The 25,235-nt window shown below is 34.8% G+C and overlaps 1 protein-coding gene across 4 annotated transcripts in view; it reads left to right on the top strand.

Annotated features, from left to right (window-relative positions):
* The window catches only part of arhgef9a (Cdc42 guanine nucleotide exchange factor 9a), a 68,262-nt gene that overhangs the window by 27,054 nt on the left and 15,973 nt on the right, over positions 1-25,235 (top strand). For 2 of the 4 annotated variants that reach the window (XM_087253402.1, XM_087253404.1), the window contains exons 2-4: positions 9,394-9,573; positions 9,881-9,964; positions 21,638-21,853. In XM_087253402.1, coding sequence (XP_087109528.1) covers positions 9,394-9,573; positions 9,881-9,964; positions 21,638-21,853 — 480 coding nt within the window. The remainder of the gene's footprint in view (positions 1-9,393; positions 9,574-9,880; positions 9,965-21,637; positions 21,854-25,235) is intronic. The other 2 variants (XM_087253403.1, XM_087253405.1) reach the window with 1 other exon arrangement.

Raw genomic sequence — 25,235 nt, 5'->3', positions numbered from 1 at the left:
AACGCTTCTCAATCTCCTCCCAAAGCTCCAGAGGGTATTCAAAAGGTTTTGGCTTCACTTTTCAGTTGTGTGCTGCACACCTGGGCTGCTTCCAAAATTCCATACTCGCCTAAGGACGTACTTAGTTTAAATAAGTTCTATACAGTACGAATGTGCAAATGTGCAACCTGGTGCAGGAGTCAGAGTGATGAGAGGGTGTCTTTTCTACAGGTGGTTTGTTAAGCCCACTCACCTTTATTCACAATCCTCTTCGGTGGTTTTAATCTACTTTTTATACGCAGTGCATCCAGAAGGTATTCATAGCGCTTTACTTTTTCCACATTTTTTATGTTACCTTATTCCAAAATGGATTAAATAAATTTTATTTCCTCAAAATTCTTCACACAATGCCCTATAATGACAATGTGAAAAGAATACATTTATTTAAAAGAAATAATCTGAAAAATCACTGCAGTATTAATACTCTACAGATGTCTATATAATAGAGACCTATTAGCTCCTGCCACATCGCTTGTATATTGTTTATCATTTTTTGCCTCTGTTTTCATTTGGTTTGTTCCATGCTTTAATATCTGGCAAATAAAATTTTACCTTCATTTTAATGTTTAGTAGGTGTAGGTGTGTTTAGTAGGTAATAAAAAGGCAACAGAAAATGTATTATATAAATTATAACATTTACAGCTTTATTTATTCTATAAGATTTAGTTTGTAGAACATTAATATTTTATACCAGCAAATTCAGTAGATTAACTCAATAACATGCCGAAACTGAAAATGTCAAAGACGTCCTTTAAATCAAGATCGAGTAACATTACAGGAGATCGATGTGGAGATCGGCTAACTTAAGTTTTGCCTTCCTAATTAATATTTCAGACCCTTAAAGAGAATTACTGCTAGATAACTATCACCTGTGTTTTCCCTGTCATGGCTAGGCGTGTATTAGCAATAAAAAATTATAAAAAAGCCAGATAAAACCATCACGTTACCGAACAGTGATCATGTAGGCCAAAAGTATAGTTTACTGCTAAAAACTCATTGAAACTTACAGAAATCGAATAATAACACTTCACAATAATCTCCTCCCGAAGCTCCCATGGTCTGCTTTGGGAAGCTGTCAATCACAATTACTGGCTTAAAACAAACTGTTTACAAAAATGAAGATCTGAACCTATATTAGCTTCATAACCAGTGCCTTAATGGACCAAACCCATCTTTTAGGACATTTTTATTGCAAGTGTAATTACTTTTTTTTATTTGGACTCAAGTCTTGTTCATTAACACAGAGGAGGTGGGCTTTATGACTTGTACTGCAGCCAGCCCCCAGGGGGCGATCTAACGGCCAGAATCATCACTCAAAAGCAGGTGTGTGACACACTTGGCCTGAGACATTTGATTTTGATTATCTACCAATACCGAAACCTGATCCGATACTTCTATAGTAAATAAAAACCACAAGTGCACCACAAGTGGAGGGAAGTTAGGATGATTCTAAGGTCCCACACAGTTTTGTGGCCCTCAGAGATATTATTAGGGGCCCAAAAATATATATATGTGTATATATATATATATATATATATATATATATATATATATATATATATATATATATATATATATATATATATATATATATGTATATATATATATATATATACATACATACATGCATGCATGCATGCATGCATGCATGTATGCATGTATGCATGTATGTATGTATGTATGTATGTATGTATATATATATATATATATATATATATATATGTATATATATATATATATATCTCCCCGATCAAGACTGAAATTGTGTGATCAGGTCTGATTTCCGATCACGTGATCGGATCAGGACATCTCTTGTTTTTATTGCTATTTTTATAGGGAGGAAAGCAGTTTCAAGTACAGACCCTGAACTGTACAGTACACAAAGCTGCTGAACATGAAATATAGATACAGTCACCGTGTCTAATTAGAAAAATGATAATGACACAAGTAAATGCATTTGCACACATAGATACATATCGCCTCTGGTGAAGATTCTGTACAGTAGATAAAAGAAATACTGATGGTGCACTGATAATTCAGTCCCCTTAAAGGCTTTGTGTTGTCTGTATGTAATCCCACATACACGTGCGCTTGTGTTGGGTAATTGAGTGCCTTGTACACTTGAACAACAGATTTCAGTAATGGAGTTTAGATATCAGATCAGCAGAGAGCTCTCGCATTTACCCACAGTGTGTTGTGACACTGCGATAACAACTGCCGTGGTGTGTATCAAATGCAGTTGCTTTTTACAAATCAAACAGATTTTGCTCTTTCTGCTGACAACATAGCATTTTTTGTTTCTTTTAAAATGTGCAAAAGAGAATTTTTTACAGCCTCACCACCTCTGAGACAGAGAGAGAGAGAGAGAGAGAGAGAGAGAGCAAAGGGAAAAGAGCCTGGAGTTGTGGGGGTGAAATCTTGGAGCTGATTATGTATGAGTATTTCTGTGTAGAGAATTACCCAGCCATCATCTCAAGTTGCTGTCATGGGCTTGTATATGTGAAAGTCAGCAGGAAGCAATACTATAACGCTTCTCGTCTTTACTCAAGCATGGAAGCCATGGTTACTCAAGCACAGCCTCTATAGCTTTGTGACCTTGTACAGTGCCACTTATTTCCTATATGAATACAAAAGAAGCGTGATGATGTCCAGTTCATCTCTGATCTTCGGTTGGTTTGTCGTGGAGTGCTAAATTCAGTTATGTTTATATGGTTTGTTTTTAAACAAATACAGTATGTAGTGGAGGAATGAGTGAGATAAATTGTCAAGCTCAAAATTTATGGAGCTAATAATATGCCAAAACAATCAGAATTTGAATAATGTTAATTTGAATTATTAGCAATTGTATTTGTAAACTGAATATCATATGCCATTAAAAATTGTTTTGAATTTCATTCTTTATTTTCTTTTCGTTCCTTTATTAATCAGGGGTCGCCACAACGGAATGAACAGCCAACTTATTTTACATTCACACACTTACACTATGGCCAATTTAGCTTGGACTGAGCTGGAAACTGGAGCACCCGGAGGAAACCCATGCGAACACGGGGAGAACATGCAAACTCCACACAGAAATGCCAACTGACCCAGCCGGGGCTCGAACCAGCAACCTTCCTGCTGCGAGGCGATTGTGCTACTTACTGCGTTACACCTGTTTTGAATTTGAAATAATTCATTTGAATTTCTTAAGTTAAAGTTCATAACTTATATTGAACTTAAATTTTCAATATTGAAAACTGAATTTTTTAAGTCAGATTTTTATAGACGTATTTTCAAACTTCTAAAAATTCATTTTGTAAAAATAAAGTTTTTAATTAATCAAATCAGAACATCAAATCGAATGATCTAAAATTAAAAGATAAAATGTTTGCAGATAAAATGTGTCCTCCGTGTGCACATACACCAGTAAACTCACGCAGTTCTGTGATTGGCCAAAATGCTTGGTTTGGCTCTTCGGTGATCATCTACTCTTCCCTATTGATCACCCCTGACCTACTTTTTCTACTGAATCTAAATTTCACACTCTGAATTTCTGTTTTTGAATTTTAGAATGTTGAATTTGAAAACTTGAAACTGTATTTTTACAAACTGGATATCTGCAGTCTGTGAATTCAGAGTAAAACAAATCTGAAGATTGAAAATACAATTATAAAAAATCTGACTTAAAAAAATTAATTTGTCTTACATTTCAGAAGCAATTTTAATGGCATATAAAAAGTACACTTGTCAATAAATCAAATGAACAAGATTCAAACTCAGATTGTTTGGCATATTATTACCTCCATAAAATCTGTGTATGTTTTTCCAAGCCAATCACATGTATGATATACAAGAATGAAGTCCCATCTTCAAGGTATAGTTTATGTGTTTTAAATCTTTATAAGTTTCTTTCTTCTGTTAAACACTAAAGAAGATATTTTAAAAAATGCTGTTTACTCGCACACATTGACTTAAAGGCTTTGTGTTGTCTGTATGCAATCACACATACACGTGCGCTTGTGTTGGGTATTTCAGTGCCTTGTACACTTGAACAACAGATTTCAGTAATGGAGTTTAGATATCAGATCAGCAGAGAGCTCTCGCATTTACCCACAGTGTGTTATGACACTGCGATAACAACTGCCGTGGTGTGTATCAAATGCAGTTGCTTTTTACAAATCAAACAGATTTTGCTCTTTCTGCAGACAACATTTGTTTCTTTTAAAATGTGCAAAAGAAGATATTTTAAAAACTGCTGTTTACTGGCACACATTGACTATGGTATAGCAAACAATTTTTATTATGGAAGTCATTGGTTGCTAGATACCAAGATTTTTCAGATTATCTTCTTTTGTGCTCAATTGAAGAAAGCAACTCTTAACAGGTTTGAACATGTGCATTAAGGCAGAATTGTCAATTTTGTAGTGAACTATCCGTTTAAATGTAAAAAGGTTTATACATATTTTACAGTGACATCATCTGCTTGCTTATTCTTGGATGCTGGCACATTATTTCCATAGCATTTTATTTGGATTTAAGATTTTTAAAAATCCTATATAATGGTATTTTTTTGTTTACAGATTTTATTCAAATATATTTGAATGTTTATGCTGCTGACTTGAATCTGCATGATTTTCATTACTTTTAGTCTGTATGGCCATTGTAATGGCTTGTACCGTTTGTATAGGCATGGACTGGTGTAAATTTGTGACGGTGTGATAACCTTAGATAAAAATATCACAGTTTCAAGGTATCGTGATATTGTAATTACTAAATAGGTTGTAATCAAAAAATAGGTTATTTTAAAAGTCTGGGCAAAAAAAAACTTTCAGATTAAACACAATATATTTTATTTTAGTAAACATTTATAATATTTTGGAACAGTAAACATGTCAGGCTAAAGAATTCAAATACATAATTAACCTCTGCTCTCTCTATTAGTTTCAAAAACACAGATTTCTTTACAACACATAAAAACACATAAAAAAAACGTACATATACCTTAGGAACGGTATAACTGAAGAGGTTTTAAAACCTTGACTTCTTCAAACCACGGTAAACCTTGAAACTGGTGATCGTGCCATGCTCAGATTTGTACTTTAAGATTTTTGTCCTCTGTATCTTGTATGCATAAATTAATACTCAGTGTTCAACTTTGGGTGAACTGTCCCTTTAAATTTAGTTGCGACTGAACGTTTAGAGTGAGTTTGATTGACATGTGCATTTTGAGTGCAACTATAGTCTGTAATTAGTTGTCATGCATAAACGCCACTTTTGTTCAAGAGAACAGCCCTCAGAAAAGTTCTTTCACTGATCAAATAAGAGGATGGTTTAAATAACAGTTTTTAATGTATTTATTTTTTGTGGTGTACTGATGTAGGATTTATGTGTTTGTTGCTGGGTAATTCTCTGTGTAGAGAATTACCCAGCCATCATCTCAAGTTGCTGTCATGGGCTTGTATATGTGAAAGTCAGCAGGAAGCAATACTATAACGCTTCTCGTCTTTACTCAAGCATGGAAGCCATGGTTACTCAAGCACAGCCTCTATAGCTTTGTGACCTTGTACAGTGCCACTTATTTCCTATATGAATACAAAAGAAGCGTGATGATGTCCAGTTCATCTCTGATCTTCGGTTGGTTTGTCGTGGAGTGCTAAATTCAGTTATGTTTATATGGTTTGTTTTTAAACAAATACAGTATGTAGTGGAGGAATGAGTGAGATAAATTGTCAAGCTCAAAATTTATGGAGCTAATAATATGCCAAAACAATCAGAATTTGAATAATGTTAATTTGAATTATTAGCAATTGTATTTGTAAACTGAATATCATATGCCATTAAAAATTGTTTTGAATTTCATTCTTTATTTTCTTTTCGTTCCTTTATTAATCAGGGGTCGCCACAACGGAATGAACAGCCAACTTATTTTACATTCACACACTTACACTATGGCCAATTTAGCTTGGACTGAGCTGGAAACTGGAGCACCCGGAGGAAACCCATGCGAACACGGGGAGAACATGCAAACTCCACACAGAAATGCCAACTGACCCAGCCGGGGCTCGAACCAGCAACCTTCCTGCTGCGAGGCGATTGTGCTACTTACTGCGTTACACCTGTTTTGAATTTGAAATAATTCATTTGAATTTCTTAAGTTAAAGTTCATAACTTATATTGAACTTAAATTTTCAATATTGAAAACTGAATTTTTTAAGTCAGATTTTTATAGACGTATTTTCAAACTTCTAAAAATTCATTTTGTAAAAATAAAGTTTTTAATTAATCAAATCAGAACATCAAATCGAATGATCTAAAATTAAAAGATAAAATGTTTGCAGATAAAATGTGTCCTCCGTGTGCACATACACCAGTAAACTCACGCAGTTCTGTGATTGGCCAAAATGCTTGGTTTGGCTCTTCGGTGATCATCTACTCTTCCCTATTGATCACCCCTGACCTACTTTTTCTACTGAATCTAAATTTCACACTCTGAATTTCTGTTTTTGAATTTTAGAATGTTGAATTTGAAAACTTGAAACTGTATTTTTACAAACTGGATATCTGCAGTCTGTGAATTCAGAGTAAAACAAATCTGAAGATTGAAAATACAATTATAAAAAATCTGACTTAAAAAAATTAATTTGTCTTACATTTCAGAAGCAATTTTAATGGCATATAAAAAGTACACTTGTCAATAAATCAAATGAACAAGATTCAAACTCAGATTGTTTGGCATATTATTACCTCCATAAAATCTGTGTATGTTTTTCCAAGCCAATCACATGTATGATATACAAGAATGAAGTCCCATCTTCAAGGTATAGTTTATGTGTTTTAAATCTTTATAAGTTTCTTTCTTCTGTTAAACACTAAAGAAGATATTTTAAAAAATGCTGTTTACTCGCACACATTGACTTAAAGGCTTTGTGTTGTCTGTATGCAATCACACATACACGTGCGCTTGTGTTGGGTATTTCAGTGCCTTGTACACTTGAACAACAGATTTCAGTAATGGAGTTTAGATATCAGATCAGCAGAGAGCTCTCGCATTTACCCACAGTGTGTTATGACACTGCGATAACAACTGCCGTGGTGTGTATCAAATGCAGTTGCTTTTTACAAATCAAACAGATTTTGCTCTTTCTGCAGACAACATTTGTTTCTTTTAAAATGTGCAAAAGAAGATATTTTAAAAACTGCTGTTTACTGGCACACATTGACTATGGTATAGCAAACAATTTTTATTATGGAAGTCATTGGTTGCTAGATACCAAGATTTTTCAGATTATCTTCTTTTGTGCTCAATTGAAGAAAGCAACTCTTAACAGGTTTGAACATGTGCATTAAGGCAGAATTGTCAATTTTGTAGTGAACTATCCGTTTAAATGTAAAAAGGTTTATACATATTTTACAGTGACATCATCTGCTTGCTTATTCTTGGATGCTGGCACATTATTTCCATAGCATTTTATTTGGATTTAAGATTTTTAAAAATCCTATATAATGGTATTTTTTTGTTTACAGATTTTATTCAAATATATTTGAATGTTTATGCTGCTGACTTGAATCTGCATGATTTTCATTACTTTTAGTCTGTATGGCCATTGTAATGGCTTGTACCGTTTGTATAGGCATGGACTGGTGTAAATTTGTGACGGTGTGATAACCTTAGATAAAAATATCACAGTTTCAAGGTATCGTGATATTGTAATTACTAAATAGGTTGTAATCAAAAAATAGGTTATTTTAAAAGTCTGGGCAAAAAAAAACTTTCAGATTAAACACAATATATTTTATTTTAGTAAACATTTATAATATTTTGGAACAGTAAACATGTCAGGCTAAAGAATTCAAATACATAATTAACCTCTGCTCTCTCTATTAGTTTCAAAAACACAGATTTCTTTACAACACATAAAAACACATAAAAAAACGTACATATACCTTAGGAACGGTATAACTGAAGAGGTTTTAAAACCTTGACTTCTTCAAACCACGGTAAACCTTGAAACTGGTGATCGTGCCATGCTCAGATTTGTACTTTAAGATTTTTGTCCTCTGTATCTTGTATGCATAAATTAATACTCAGTGTTCAACTTTGGGTGAACTGTCCCTTTAAATTTAGTTGCGACTGAACGTTTAGAGTGAGTTTGATTGACATGTGCATTTTGAGTGCAACTATAGTCTGTAATTAGTTGTCATGCATAAACGCCACTTTTGTTCAAGAGAACAGCCCTCAGAAAAGTTCTTTCACTGATCAAATAAGAGGATGGTTTAAATAACAGTTTTTAATGTATTTATTTTTTGTGGTGTACTGATGTAGGATTTATGTGTTTGTTGCCAAGATGCAGCATTCGTTGACAGTGGAATTTAGATGCAATGAATTTCTGTATGAAATATCGTGTTATTAAACAGCAGCACTCAAACGTTTGTGTGTCATATATTGTATTAAAGAAATGAATACTTTTATTGAGCAAGTATGAGAGGAAAATTGCTCAAAAGTGATAACAAAGACATTTATAATATTACAAATGTTTCTATTGGAAATAAATGCAGTTCTTTTGAACTCCATAGTCATTAAAGGCTCATAAAGCTGTAGCACAAAAACATTAAGCAGCTGTTTAAAGCATTTAAAGCAACACTCATTATAGGACACGTGTCTTGTACATCAAAACAGCATGTTAGAGCTATTTCTGAAGTGATGTCATAAAAAATTAACCTTTTGATGTGTTGAGTATGCCATTTTTTAGGGTAAAGAGCATTTCTAAATGCAACACTGTTTCACAAAAAAGAATATTTTGTGGAATCATGGATGCCAATAAAGAACCTTTATTTTAATGTAGACCTATATCAGTTGGCATTTCTGTGTGGAGTTTGCTTGTTCACCCCCTTGTTGGCGTGGGTTTCCTCTGCAAGCTCCGATTTGGCTGTAGTGTATGTGTGTGAATGTGAAAGTGTATGGGTGTTTTCCAGTACTGAGTTGCAGCTGGAAGGGCATCCGCTGTGTAAAAATATGCTGGATAAGTTGGCGGTTCATTCCGTTGTGGTGACCCCTAATTAATATAGGTGAAGGAAAATGAATAAATGAATTAATAGAAGCTATCAAAATCCCAAATGGCTATTGTGTCTATTATAACAGCACATCTGCACCTTTTGTTTCAAAAGTGAGCCAAAGCAGTGGGAGAAACAGGGCGAACCCGAAACGAGCTGCAGCGTTACATCTCAACACCCCTGTCAGTTTTGTTTCCAGAGAGCTGACTGCGGAGCGCAAACCAGCATGTGACTGTTTGATGTTAATCCAGAATGTTTCTGATGTTATGTAACTGTTGTCTTCCTGTAGCTTATCCTGCGTCTGCTCCTTCTCTCTTTCTGTAGTTGGTCAGCGGGGGCTCTGTAGTGAATGCCGAGGCAGTATGGGACCATGTGACAATGGCTGACCGGGAGCTGGCCTTCAAGGCCGGTGATGTCATCAAGGTGTTGGACGCCTCGAATAAGGACTGGTGGTGGGGTCAAATCGACGAGGAGGAGGGCTGGTTTCCCGCCAGCTTCGTCAGGGTGAGTCCATCTCAGACTTGAACACTTTTTCGGTCTAATGACCGCTTGTCTAATACACACCTGCAGAACCTCGGTTACTATGTTTTTAATAAAAAGCAGCCGGATAAAGCTGTTGCAACACACAGGCCTGTCGAGAAATAAACAGTGTAATAAATGACAGATATTCAGTTGACATGTTTTCAGGCAAACACTTGAATTTTGAAGACATTCTGTCACACGTCAGTCAGAAGAGATCACATTCTTCCCTCTAACCTCCATCTTGAACCCAAATTCTTGTTTGTGTTGCTGTTGTTGTTGTTTCTCTAAGGTGGAGTCCCACCCCCCTCAATCCAAACAGCTTTTTTATATCAACCCTGTCGCTGCATCACGCCTCACAAACGCCACGGCTAAGGTGCGTTTTTTTCAAAACCACTGCTTAACGTTTGACCGTTGAATGCATCCCATCGCTTACTGCTCACATGCTGTCGCTGTGTTCCAACGTTTCGTTTTTCCGTCACAGTCGCTGCGCTTCGCTTTCATGGCAACTTATCCTCATGACAGTCTGGGTCTGTCAGAAAATAATGGAATACAAAAATACAATTTTCTAAATGTAATGCTGACTCTATTATGACAATAACGACTATTAATATTTCCCTCTTTTCTGACAGTATTTTGTGACGTTTTTGACTTTGTTACTGTAAACATGAAAACATGTTTGGCTCAATTGTAGCCTCTATGACTGTTAAAAATCTTTTACTGTAGATTCTACAGACTAGTATAGATATTTATATCCACTGGCCACTTTATTAGGTACACCAAACTACACTGTAAAAAATGCTGGGTTCCCCATAAATCCTTCATGTTGTGCCAAAACAAATTGATTAAATTAAACAAATAATTTTTACAAATTTAAGTGAATTGAACATCAAACAATTAAGTTACCCCCCCCTCCAAAAAAACAAACAAACTTAAGTATTGTGTTGTTTTAATTCTTTTTAAATAAGTAGCAAAAGTAATTTTGTTTTGGTGTAGGACTAGGTTGGACCCTCTATTTATCCAGAGTTGCCTTTCCTTTTAGGTTCAACAAAGTTGCTGGACAAATTTTGATCCAGCTTGACATGCTGCATTACACTACGTCAACTACGCATCAATGATGCAAATCTCCCATTTCAGCACACCCAAAAGGCGCTTCACTAGATTGAGATCTGGTCATTGTGGAGACCATTTCAGTTTCGTGATCTCATTGTCATTTTCTAGATAGCAGTCTAAGATGACTCCAGCTTTGTGACATGCATGAGGTGTTACCCTGCTCGAAGTAGCCATCACAAGACACACAATAGTCATTACGTGATGGACTTGATCAATAGTAATGCTCAGGGAGGCTGTGGCATTTAAACGATTACTCAGGCCCAGAGTATTTTGAGAAAATATACTCTACATTATCACACCTCAACCAGCCTTAACCTATGATACAAGATAAGTTATATTCATGTTGTTCTGCATTAAATTCTGACCCCACCATCTGAATTTTGCAGCAAAAATCTAGATTCATCTTCTATTATACAGGTTTGGTGAGTCGGTGTGATTTGTAGCCTTGGATTCCTTTTTTTTTTTTAGCTGAGAAGAGTCGCATTGATGTGCTCTTCTGCTGCTAGATCTCATTTGCTTCAAGTTTTGACATCATGAATGTTTAAAAATGGTCTTGGTTGTAATAGTTGCCTATTTCAGTTACTGTCGCCTTTCTATAAGCTGATTTCTATTCTGCTCTGACCATCAAACAAGACATTTTATACCCAAAGTACTAATCAACTCACTGGAGTTATTCTCTTTTCAAGTTATTCTCTGAAAGTCTTGCTGATGATTTTGAAACCATCTACTATGCCATGCCATGCTCAAAATTCTATTTCCTCCTCTTTCTTGTACTCGGTTTGAACCTCCCTAGATTTTTTCGATCATGTCTAGATTTATAAATTCAATGAGTTGGTACAGTGTGATTGGCTGATTAAATATTTGCATTAATAAGTAATTAAGCAGGTGCTCTTAATAAAGTGGCCATTAAAGGCAAATAAAGACCATTAGGGAAAATGAAACGAACTTAATAATTGCCCCTTAATTACAGTATGTCAAACCTATCAGCGTTTTTACAGCATTTCGCCTCCACCCTAGTGTTCAAGTTGTGTCAGGGGTCTAAAAGTGGGGTCCCAGTTCAAACACCACCTTCTCTGCCTTTTCTCTGTGTAAATAGTGAGCCAGTGTTATGCATGAAGTCTCCAGTCTCTTGTTGTCTGTTGCATTTTGAGTGTTAGTTTGTCAGTGATACTTTACAACCCGGGTTTAATATAGCGAGTAAAGTGCTTTAAAATGTCATGAATAAAAAACAGGTGCTCTGAACATGCTGCACGACAGGAATGAAATATTAATGAGTATGTGTATGAGCACAGTCATGCTTGATACTATGCATATACATGCAGATGTTCCTGCATATACAACCCTTTATTGCACAACATTCATTTTGAGTCACACATTTTCCTTTTTATAGTAATAGCAATACAATTCAAATGGATTTTTAAAATTAACTTACAAAGATAAAGTTTTATGATTAATTTAATTTCATTATCTACAGTTCATAGTGTTATTATAAATGTATTTATTGTTCAGACTAGGGCTGCATGATATTGGAAAAATCTGACATTGCAATATTTTGTTTATCTGTGGTATATATTGCAGTATGAATACAATTTCACCAGATCTTTCATTTAGTTTGATTGAATTTGTAAAGTTGCGAATCATGTATAAATTAAACAAGTTGCAAGCAAAAATAACTACAGTGGAGCAACAAAAATGTTAAATAAACAGTGCTGTATATTTTTTGTACACCCAAAGAGTATTCAGGCACAGAAATTGAATAATAAAATGTAAAGTAACACTGTATAATCTTTATTCAGTTAAATATTCTTCATTAAAGTTACAAATGTACTTTTTTTTTGTCCGTAAATGCTTTAGACTCTCTTGAAATGCCTTTTAAACACATGCAAATGATAAAGTTTTACTCTTGTTATGTTTATCTTTTGCAAAAACTCAACGTATATCATGTATTCTCAATTGAAGTGCCTATCAACTGTACTCCTAAATTAACATTGCATATCCTGTGATGGGACAATTGTGGACGCACACTTTGCGATATCGATGCTGAATTGATATATTGTGCAGCCCTAATTCAGACTGAATAAAATAGTTAGGTCAGAAAGATTTTTTTTAGACACAAAAACCTTTACTTATCAAGAATACAGTGAATCGATCAAAAGTGTCGTTACAATAAATGTGGTACTTAAGGTGCTGTATGTACATTTTTGACTCTTCTAAAGCATAAAAGCACCATAACATTTGCAGATATTTACGAAACATGCCAAGTTAACATTCTTGTTTATTTGAAAAACAATGCTGAAGTCAGTTATTCTGGAATGGGTGTCTTTGTTTTGGTTCTTTTAACCTGTCCAATGCCACTTTAGCCAATTATATTTCAGCACCCCAGGTTGCCTTGTTGGAAATTTTAATTCGTTCATTCAGAAAGGCTCTCAAAGCATGCGTCCGTGACCAAAATATGACCTCTGGTGGACAGTAGCAGACTCCGAAATGAGACGCACATTCAGAGTTCCACATGAGTTAGTTATTAATTAGCAAATAATATAAATAGTATGAGCATAATTTCTTATAGATCATGTAACACTAAAGTCATACAGCATTATATACAATACAACAATTTGTTTTGTATTTTAACAGTAACAATTTGAATCCAATTTCATTTAAGTTATTTTACATTCTTTGTTAATGCATGCAATAGAGAGGTAAACACTGCTGTTATGTTTATCTGGATTGCAATACAACTGCACCTGAAACACACAGCCGATCCTTCAGGTCTGCTTTCTCTGAAAAAAAAGAAAAAAACCTAGCCTGGCACTAAAATATGACCATAAACCCTTTTAGTGGGGATCATGGGTGAAAGGATAAAAGGAGGTGTAGGCTAGAGATGTGCTTATGAAAGAGCAGTGTGTTGGTAAAGGTGGAGCGCTCTTTAATGGGACTTTTATGTAACTTGGTCCTAACTTTGGCCACATACATAGACCTTCCTAAGTGCATTTTTCAGTTCCCGCTTTTTGCTTTCTTCCCTTTCCTCCCTTTCTAACAGTCGTTTTCCTCCCGAACACACACTCACGCAGATGGCAGCTTGTGTAAGGCACTCTCTCGGGCATGACAGATGTGAGAAAATCTCTTCGCTGTACAAAGAATATCACCTGTGTCCGCACAGACAGATACATATTTAATACACGCACTATATCAATCTGTACAGCACAACCCTTTGGTTGCCTCTTATGCAACACCGTGAAAGGACAAGCAATAGACGGACGGAAAAATGAGATGCACGCGGTGGAGTCTGAAAGCGTTATGTCACACCAGTTGGTGGCGCTGGCCTGCAGGTTTGGCGTCTCTCTCCTGCTGAGACCTGGAGCTCTTCTGTCATCGGAAATCATTGCTCACTGTTTACTCACAGTCCACACGCACATCATAAACTCTGCACGCATACCAGCATCAGCAGTGCTCGGTGGTTTTTTTAATGAAACGTTATGAGTATAGACTTACATCTGAGGTATGCTTAAATCTGCATGGTTGCAGTTTGTTATTTGTGCACCATTAGCAGAACCTAATGCAGTTTTTAAATAATGAGATGTGGGCATTTTTGTTGCCTGACATGGCAACTTCATGCAGTTAGTTCATTATGGAAACTATTAGCAGGACTAGCCATTTTTTAAATTGATCGGTGCTGTTTGTAGTACAAAAGCTACATACCTAAATTCATAGTATTAATATATATGTATTTGTTACTCAGACTGTATAAAATAGTTCAGTTTTGGGTCAGAAAGATTTTTTTAGACATAAAAGCTTTTATTCATCAAGAGAACAGTGAAAGTCACAATAATAGAATGAAGTAAATGTGGTACTTCAGGACTAAATATTCAATAATAGGAAGAAATGTTAAGGATTTCTAATCAATCATATGACATGAAGATTTTTTTTAGACATGAAAACTTTTATTCATTCAGAATACAGTGAATTAATCAAAAGTGACGTCACAATAATAGAATAAAATAAATGTGGTACTTCAGAACTTCATTTTCAATAATAATAAGTGATAAAGCATTACATACAATACAAAACAATACAATACAATACAATACAATACAATACAATACAATACAATACAATACAATACAATACAATACATTTGTTTTGTTTTTCAACAGTAACAATTTGATTTGATTGGGCCCAAAAATGACATTAGTTATTTAACATTCTTTGTTAATGCATGCAATAGAGAGTTAAACACTGCTGTCATGTTTATCTGAATTGCGATACAAAAGCTACGGACATATAATGTGCCTTTTTATGATCCATGTTTGGAGGTTTTCAAGACCCTCAAGTGCTTTGTTAATATTTAAAATGGTAACACTATATAATAAAGTGCCATTATATCATGAACATGCAAGGAACAATACATTTTATTTTCTATATAAATTATATCAAGGCGACGCAGTGTCGCAGTAGGTAGTGCTGTCGCCTCACAGCAAGAAGGTTGCTGGTTCGAGCCTCGGCTCAGTTGGCGTTTCTGTGTGGTGTTTGCATGTTCTCCCTGCGTTTGCGTGGGTTTCCTCCAGGTGCTCCGGTTTCCCCCATAGTCCAAAGACATGCGGTACAGGTGAATTGGGTAGGCTTAATTGTCCATAGTGTATGAGTGTGAACGAGTGTGTGTGTGTGGATATTTCCCAGAGCTGCGTTAAAACGTGTTGGATAAGTTAGCGGTTCATTCCGCTGTGGCGACCCCAGATTAATATAGGGACTAAGCCAACAAGAAAATGAATGAATGAATAAATTATAACAGTATATTTGTTAGTTAATAGAAAATAAAGTCATTTATGGCTAGTTATTCTTAGCTCACAGTGCATTATTAATGTTAACCAGCATAAATGTAGATTTTAAAATGCTTTTGTACATGTTGATCTATGATTAATAAATGCTTTGCAACTATTAGTCATTATTTATGTTGGTAAATACATTAACTAATTGAACCTTATTGTAAACTGTCACCTCTATAATGTTTTAAAATAAAATAATTTAAAGTTTAAAGTAAATATCTGTCTTATTGCTATCTAAATGACTGTGCCTACATTTTACATGATTTAAGGTACATAAAAAATGTATTTATATGTAAATATATCTAAAATGAATGCTAATAGTTCCTTCTCTGGGTTCTCTGTGGGTTACCCTGAAGAAGATGTTTTCTTATTGTTAAAAAAGCAATCAGGCTGAAAAACAATATAAAGAAATATATCAATTCAACTACCTACCACCTCCCCCCAACCCCTACCACCCCTCATCGCTCAGTAATAGAATGGAAGGATTCACCGGTACAGGATTTTCAATCATTTTAGATAAGATAACACAGACCTCATTTCAAAATTTTTGTACGGAAAAAGATCTAAGTTCCTGGTCAGGACATGTATCACAGAGAAGATCAAAGGAGGCGTTGATACCATGTCTTTTGAGTAGGGTCCAGTAGGTTCTATGACAAAAGTTATAGTGAATGAGTTGGTGATTGTGATTTTTAGATGAAACAAAATGTTCTGCCATACTTTTTCCCAGTCTGTGACACGCTCTTCTAGTTGACAGTCAGTTTCCCAACGGCGCTGTATAGCTAAATGGTTCACTGTTCTCTTTAAGGCCTTTCTGTACATCCATGAGGTAAAATGATTAGTAGAGTATAGAGGAAAGATCAAGCTAAGCAGTGATTGGATGAGTGGGAAGATTGTCCCCTCCAGGGAACCCCATAGGCCTTCATGGCTAATCTTGATCGCAAAAATAAAAAAAGAGAAGAAGATTCTGTTTCATACCGCTCATAAAGTTCTTGAAAGCTTTAATGCGAATAAATGCCTTTCTCTATCCAATTCCATGAAACTTGACCACCACCAGATCGACAATCATTATTATTTCAAATAGATGTATGGATGTGCCATTTATGTAAATGATAAATGTCTTTTTCTATTAATCTAAAATTTACTATCGTATTGCTAATAATTAGACCAAAAGCTTGAGAAGATAAGTGGTTTTGAGAAGAGAATAATTGATTAATTCAAAATAATAGTAATTCAAATAATGTATAAATAAATAACTAGATTCTCAAATGTTTCTGCAGTGAAAGTTTTTGTTGACTGAATATTGTCTTGCTTTGGAATCACATTACACTAATCATGTTATTTTTTTTACCTTTTTATTGCATCAAATGCTGAGGTATTGCAACTCCCAACTAAAATCACTACACAGTGTACGTTTATTTAGCAATAGTACAGTAGATTTATCAGCAACACAGCAAACTGAAACTCATTTAAGCTTGTGGTACATCACCAATGAACATTTGCTGAGGCTTACGAAATCATTCACCTAACATTTTTTCATATAATTTGACCAGTTGCTAATATAAACTTATCTCAGATCCTTTCTTAGTGTAAATATAACAATTAGAAGCAACCAAGTCAAAGAAATGCAAAAATGCTATAATAATGTCACCTACTAGGGGTTAGTTTGATCTTCAGTGTAAGATGCTGACACCTTTACACTGTATCCTGGCTTCTGCTGTGTCTTGTGTTTCTCTTTACTGTTCAGTGAGGTTGAGTCATGAAGCATAAAATGAGACGTCACTTTTCATTAGAGGGCAGGAGAGAAGAACAGGCAAAAAAAAAAAAAAAACAGATTGCTCTGGGAGGAGAGAGAGAGAGGCTAAAATAGATTGGACACTGAGAGGAAGGAAAGGGAAGATGGAAGTTTGTATGTGCGCAGGTGTGTGTGTATGTGTGTGTGTTCAACATCTGCGTCATCAGTGTTCTACTGATTCCTCTATTTCTTCAAACAGACAGCCGTAGCAACACACACACACACGCCCACACATACAAAAACGCTGTGTACCCGGGCACCAGGATCCCTAAACTAAGCCTCTAGTTTGACGAGGATGAGGACGGACAGCTAGCAAGGCTAATGCACTGGAAGGTTGCGCTGAGGCAGAGATTTCTAGGTGTACAAGTATAATTTGAGATTTTAATGAGAACTTAATCTGAGAAACATCCTTCAAGAGATTAGAGACCATATCCATGACTTTGTGTAGAAAGCCGAGTGCGTGAGACAGAGGGAAAGAAAGAGAGAGGGAGTTATGCAGGACATGGTTTCGGGGTGAATAGAAACTGTGACAGGCTTATGTATTTATGAAAATCTATTTTTAATTTTGTTGTGTTTTTTTTTCCAGTATTTGCAGCTCTAGATCAGGTCAAGTGTGTGTGTGTGTGTGTGTGTGTGTGTGTGTGTGTGTGTGAGTGGTTGGGGGGGTTTGATATCTCTGATATGCCAAATATCCCTACAAGGATAAACAAACCTGGAGAACAACCAGCAGTTTCTATGAGGAAAATGCTTAGGCATCAGGGCCGGTTTCCTGATAATGGTGTATCTTGGCTTCAAGTAACGTTATGTATTTGCAAGGTTATAAACGCTCGTTGTAATACTAGTGTGTTTCCCCAAAGAGCATGTAACATGATTGTGCGTGAATTAGTTCTACGTGTTACTTATGCCAAGTTCAGACTGCATGATTTTAGCCAGATTTTGACTCACCGACAGGTTTTGAGAAATCATCGACAAATGGCTGAAATCACAAGCAAAATGGTGCTCGTTCATGCAAGTAACAATCACACAGTGTGAACAATCAAAGACGCGATCTGAGTAAATGGCAGATGAGTTGCTGACATCCGTGAGATATTTGGCATGCTAAATATCTGGAGCTGCTTGCGATTCAAATCATGCCATGCCATATCAATGTGTGAAAATAACATCTGCGATTACCTACAGTCAATGAGTGAGCAGCATCCTCTAGTATGGCTATCTGCAGGCCAATTGGAGGTTGGGAGAGAAGTTTAAAGGGCTTCTTTTTGGTCTGTTTGGACATAAGAAATGGAGGAAAAATGAGGGGAAATTTGCCTGGAGCACTTGTGTTTGTTTGACAAGTCATATGCGCAAACCACAACTCTCCACAACATAAGTTGAGGAGAAATTGCTAATTCCCTTCAAAGGCCAGGTGAGCAAAAATAAGTACACTTTCAACTTCACTAAAGGCTTCTTTCTCATTATGTAGTTAATAACAAAATATATACTAATATTGAAGTCAGGAGGACTGGGGGGGTTTTTAAACCCCTGTTTATTTTTTACCCCAATTTCTGTTTAAGGGAGAGAATTTTTTTTTCAACACATTTCTACACATAATAGTTTTAATAACTCATTTCTAATGACTTAATTATTTTATCTAGGCCGTGAATGCTAATATTTTACTAGATATTTTTCAAGAAACTTCTACAGCTTAAAGTGACATTTAAAGGCTTAACTAGGGTAATTTGGTTAACTAGACAGATTAGGGTAATTTGGCAAGTCATTGTATAAAGATGGTTTGTTCTGTAGAATATCGAAAACCAATCTAGCTTAAAGGGGCTAATAAAATTGATCTTACAAGGTTTTTGTAAAAATTAAAAACTGCTTTTATTTAAGCTGAAATAAAACAAATAAGACTTTCTCCAAAAGAATAATTATTATCAAACATACTGTGAAAATTTCCTTGCTCTGTTTAACATCATTTAGGAAATATTTAAAAAGAATAAAAAATCAATGGTGGCCAATAATTTATTTATCACAAAATGCGTGCATTACACGTTTAAGGCTATAACTCAGAAGTGACATCATTTGATGGAGAAGCTCACAATGATCAATGATGCATTCTATCATTAAAGTGTCTGATTTTATGCTCGTTTTTGTATGATTTTTTTGAGGATGACAAGTTTAAGTCAAACCCTTTCACATTGTTTATAAGTGAAAATGTAGGTTTCCGGTAGATTGTCCCGTACAGTCTGCAATTATTTTGTTTATGCTGCTTTTATTAGACTGTTGATGAAATGCAGACTTCATCTTGTGTGTACTGTAAATGAGTTTTGCATTTTATTCAAAAGTGCCATTTATTTCTTAAAGGGACAATTCACTCAAAAATAGAAATGTACTCATTATCATTTACTCATCCTCTTGTCTTTCCAATCGCTGTTTTTTCTTCTTCAAGAAATTGTTTAGAGAAATGTTGTGTAGTGATTTTGTACCTAATAGTAGAAGTCAGTTGCTTGGTTACCAATATTAACAAGTCCTACAGGTTTGAACAACATAAGGATGAGTAAAAGGTAATCTAAATTTTCTTTTTATTAGTGAATAACATTATAAATGTCAGAATTTGTTTGTCACACAATCTATTGTTTGTGTTTAGATTATAGTAATTTTATGATAGCCTATTCCCTTTTTAAAGCCTCTTTTTCTATAAAAGCAAGAAAAATAGGACTTTCCCCATTAAAATTGACTATTTTTTACTATTAATTATTTTTTTTCACAAAAGAAAGAAAATCATAGAGGTTTAAAATGATCAATTCCAAAAGTAAATATGTAAATAATGACAGTGTTTATCGTTTTTTTAATATGTTCTGACCCTTAAATGTGCAATTTTAAATTTTTGTGCATAGTCAACAATTATTTTGTATGCTTTTATTAGACTGTTGATAAAATGCAGACTGGGCATGGGACGATAACCGGTTTTAAGGTTTACAGCAGTTGGGAAAAGTCAAGGTTTTAAAACCACAACATTTTTTGTTGTACCGTTTCTAAGGTATATATATGTTGTTTTATGTATTTTTGACACTAATTAAGTCAGCAGAAGTCAATGATTTATTTGAATTTTTTCGCCTGACATGTTTACTGTTACCAAATAGTATAACTGTTTCCTAAAATCAAATTTATTTGTTCAATGGGGGAAAAAGTTTTTTGTTTTTTTACTCAGACATTTAAAAAGAACTTATTTCAGAGCAGTAATCATAATAGCATGATGCTGTAAAACTATATTTTTGATATATGATATTTTTATCCAAGTTTTTCACACCGTCAGAAACTTACATGGACCCATGCCTAATACAGACTTTATATTGTTTGCATTTTAATCAAAAGTGCCATTCATTTGTTTAAAGGGACAATTCACTCAAAAATAAAAATGTACTCATTATCATTTACTCATCCTCTTGTCTTTGCGATCGCTGTTTTTTCTTCTTCATGAAATTGTTTAGAGAAATGTTGTGTAGTGATTTTGTACCTAACAGTAGAAGTCAGTTGCTTGGTTACCAATATTACCGAGTCCTACAGGTTTGAACAACACGAGGATGAGTAAAAGATTATCTGAATTTTCTTGTTTTTGGGTGAACTATCCCTTTAAAATTTAAACCTAAAACATTCCTTGATAGTTTCAGAGATAGAGTGCAGAAATACTTGTAGCTTAGTATCAAAACGAGTGCATGGGTTTTTATAGTGTGTCTGTGAAAAAAAAAGTTTGTGCGTGTACGTGCATGTGTATTCACATCAGTTGGCTCACCTGGGAAAGCAAATGATAAGTTACATAATCAGGGCAAATAAAATCACATCAGATTCTTTCAACCACACACACACACACACACACACACACACACATGCACGCACGCACGCACGCACGCACACACACACACATACCATGCTTCTAACTGTGCGCGCATCTGTATTGCCCTCTGTCTCAGTGGCTTATGTGTGTGTATCTTGGCAGTGTGTAACCAGTTCAAATGGCGATTCATTTATGTCCTTGTGAAAACAGATTTTATAAGCCTCTAATGTGGTAAATTGCAACTGGGACCAGTGCCACCAGAGGGCGCACTCTGACTTTTTTATTATGTTTTTTTTTTACTTCACGTCAATGTAACTTTTAAACCCTGAAGCTTTTAAAACCCCATCTCGACACGATAATGACCTTATGAAAGCAATCACGCAGGCTGTTAACTCCGGATGCTCTGAGCTGGATGCTAATCCAATGTGAGCACAATTATCATGATTACATTAATTGATAATAACAGGACTTGAAGATCAAGTCATGTCTGTTTTAATGTGTGTGTTCTAGTTATGGGTAAATCAGGAGGAAAACACAGCGGTCGAGGTTGCCGAAAGCTCCAGCGAAGTACAGAATGGCCATGCGGAGGCCAGTCCGAACCCCAGCACAGACTGCTTGTGCCTGGGCCAGCCCACTCAGAACCGGGACCAGATGAGGGCCAACGTCATCAACGAGATCATGAGCACAGAACGACATTACATCAAACACCTGAAAGACATCTGTGAGGTAACAAACACATCTTTTTCTTAACTTACTTTTTATGCTGGGTTTAGACGACACAATATCTGCTGGTTTTAGGCATGATCTGTCCCACACTAATTGTTAAGCAGGCAATGGGGTGAAAAATCAATCATTTTAGCTCAAATGATGTGTCTTAGTGGACTCCACATCTAGTCCAATTCACTAAATCTAAACAGAAATACATGAATGAATACTATAGTAAATACTGTAGAGTTTTTGAACCACACTGTAGTAAAGTACTTGATGTAATCTTTCATAGTCATTCTGTAGTAACTGTAACAACAACTAGAATAATATTTACAAATTATCCAATACTGTAGTTTTTTGCAACTTCAGGGTACATTATACTAGAATGCAACACAGTTTACTGTAGTAAAATCTAAAGTGAACTGCTGTATTTATTTCAGTTTATCTGTTCATTATAGTTAATACTAAAGTATGCTGCAGCATTCTCTAACAATAAGTTCTAAATACTATAATATATACAGTGGAATACACTTAACTATAGTATGGCTCAAAAACTGTAATATTTGCTATAAATTACTACAGTATTTTTCACGTGAGGAAACTTCATTCTCTTTTAAGTAGATAATGATTTGTGACTGGATAAAAGTATGCCCAATATGGTATGAACGTGTTTTTTTTTTATGAAGGTAATCTTGACATACTTTATTTACTATAGATGTACCGCTTGCACTTGAAATAGTAAATTCATTTCCCAATGTGTACACATTTCAGAATCTCGTCAGAAGAGGGCATCTATGCACTTTTGCCTATATGAATAAGGGCTGCACACTATATCATTTTAGCATCAATATTGCAATGAGTGCATTCGCAATAGTCACATCACAGGATCTGCCATGAACCCAAACTATTGAATTTGTAAGTTTAGAGAATGATATTTTTGGAGTCATTAAAGATTTTTACTATAAAAAATGGAGCAAACGTTTATCATTTGAATGTGTTTTTAAGGCCTGTGACTGTATGATCATATTAAGAGAGTTTAAAGTGTTTAGGCACAAGAAATTGTATCATTGGCAACATAAAAAATATATAAGGAAATATATATATATATATATATATATATATATATATATATATATATATATATATATATATATATATATATATATATATATACATACATATATATATATATATATATATATATATATATATATATATATATATATATATATATATATATATATATACATACATACATACATACATACAGTTGAAGTCAGAATTAATAATCCCCTGAGATATTAGCCCCTCTGAATTATTAGCCCCCCCTGTTTCCCCCCAAGTTTCTGTTTAACAGAGACCAGATTTTTTCAACACATTTCTAAACAATGTTAATAACTAATTTCTAATAACTATATTATATATAATAACTATAACTTTATTTTATCTTTGCCATGATGACAGTAAATAATATTTTACTAGATGTTTTTAAGACAATTCTATACAGCTTAAAGTGACATTTAAAGGCTAAATTATGTTAACTAGGCAGGTTAGGGTAATTAGGAAAGTTATTGTATAATGATGGTTTGTTTTGTAGACTATTAGGCTTTTCTGTATAATAAGGAAGTGTTTCACATGCATCTTAGCATGTTTAGTTTAGTTTAGTCATAATGGGTTTTGTACAGAAGCTTTTCATTATAAAACTTTCAAATGTGGCAAAATAGGTGCTGCTAGGTGTAATTATACAAAGTTTCAGAGTTTATGGTGGTTACAACACAGGCTCATTGAAAATACATGCTTCAGCCTTTATTTTTGTGTAGCCACAAAAATATAATTCAACATATTTTTGCTGTTTCTGTGTAAAATTGAACAACTTATGTTCCTTTTCACACTAATGATATTTAAGGATATATATATATATATATATATATATATATATATATATATATATATATAGCAGTTCTTTGCACAACGCCAAATATATACCACAAAATGTTTTGCTCAGTAAATGCAGATATTCTGATTTACTCAGAAGTTCACTTTGTCTGCTACTGTATTTGTAATGCAGAGCACTCAGGTTTGAGTCTGTGAATCACTGTTCCAACAGAAGGTTGGAGGTAAAAAGAAAAAACTACTTTGTCGCAGTGCTCTTTTGTCTTATGTTTGCTTTATTGATTGGGTTTAGGGAAGGGTTTAGGTCAGTAGTTCGCTAGGTGATCCGTATAACATTCCCCATCTTTTCATGGAGGTGTACTAGAGGAACATTCATTTGAAATGTACAAGAAACACTCGAAGTAACATATTTCAGATTTTCAAAAATAATGTAGACAGCACCCTCTAGTGGATTTGTCATCTGAAACACACAAGGAAACTTTCCTGCAGCAACATATTTTATGCTTTGCAAAATGTAGGCCGAGGCAGGTGCATATTTCCAATGAGCCTGTGCTGGAAGTTTATCTGATGACAATGCAGCCAGTATAAAACATGCCACACTGTAGCCATTGTTTATATATTGTGTTGTGTTGTGTTGTGTTTTTTTTCTGGAAGATGGTGCCTGCAATCTCAGATACATCATGCACATTGTTAAAAGCCCAGGTGATGATAGAATGTAAGGCAATGAGTAGATTAACATGTTTCTTGTCCATGACATGACATGAATTTAGTGATCAAAATTTGTTGGAAGAGAACTTTTAATAGAATCACACAAATATGATTTACTGTTTGTGGTAATATTAGTTTATTAGTATATTGTGCTATTGTCTTAACCCATTTTCTCTCGCATAAATGCACCTTATCACTAGCATGCAAGCAATAAATAAAAAAGGTGTATGTTGTTTAAGTAGTCTTTTGAACCTACGTGCCAGTGTGCATTTTGAGGTGATCCTTCCTCACAGTCACGCAGTCTGTTGCTCCTGCCGGCAAACCTCTGTGCGTGTGGTGCACAATCTGCGCATGCAAGCTGAGTAGCTTAATGCAGATCAATGCTGCGCTCTGCTTATTGAAGTTAAGCCCGTTTCGTCACGCTGTGTGATCGCGATTCAGTGCATAACAGCTTACAGTTTATTTTGCGCTTGGTGCTTTTAGCTGTCAGAAGAAAAATTATAATAAAAAATGATCGCTTTCAACGTTGTGGATTTAGGTATACAGCGTTCTTAACATTTCAGACATTTATATTTTACATATCATTATTTGGTTGAATAATACCCCAACAAGGGTATTAGAACATTAACAGCTTTTGCTACCTCAAAGGATTAATTAGTTAGTGCTAATTTTGGTTTGCCATTGGAATTCGTCAATTGGTGAAGTTTTGTTCTTTGCCCTATGGTTTGGGACTTGTGAAGCTGTGCATCGATGGGTTTGCTCTTCACTGTTCATACTTTCTCGGCAGTGAAATTTAAAC

This window comes from Danio rerio, chromosome 5, assembly GCF_052040795.2.
Source record: "Danio rerio strain M-AB ecotype USA chromosome 5, GRCz13ab, whole genome shotgun sequence".
Classification (NCBI taxonomy): Eukaryota; Metazoa; Chordata; class Actinopteri; order Cypriniformes; family Danionidae; genus Danio; species Danio rerio.
Note: the sequence above shows the minus strand (reverse complement) of the source record. Positions and strands in the feature narration are given on the sequence as shown.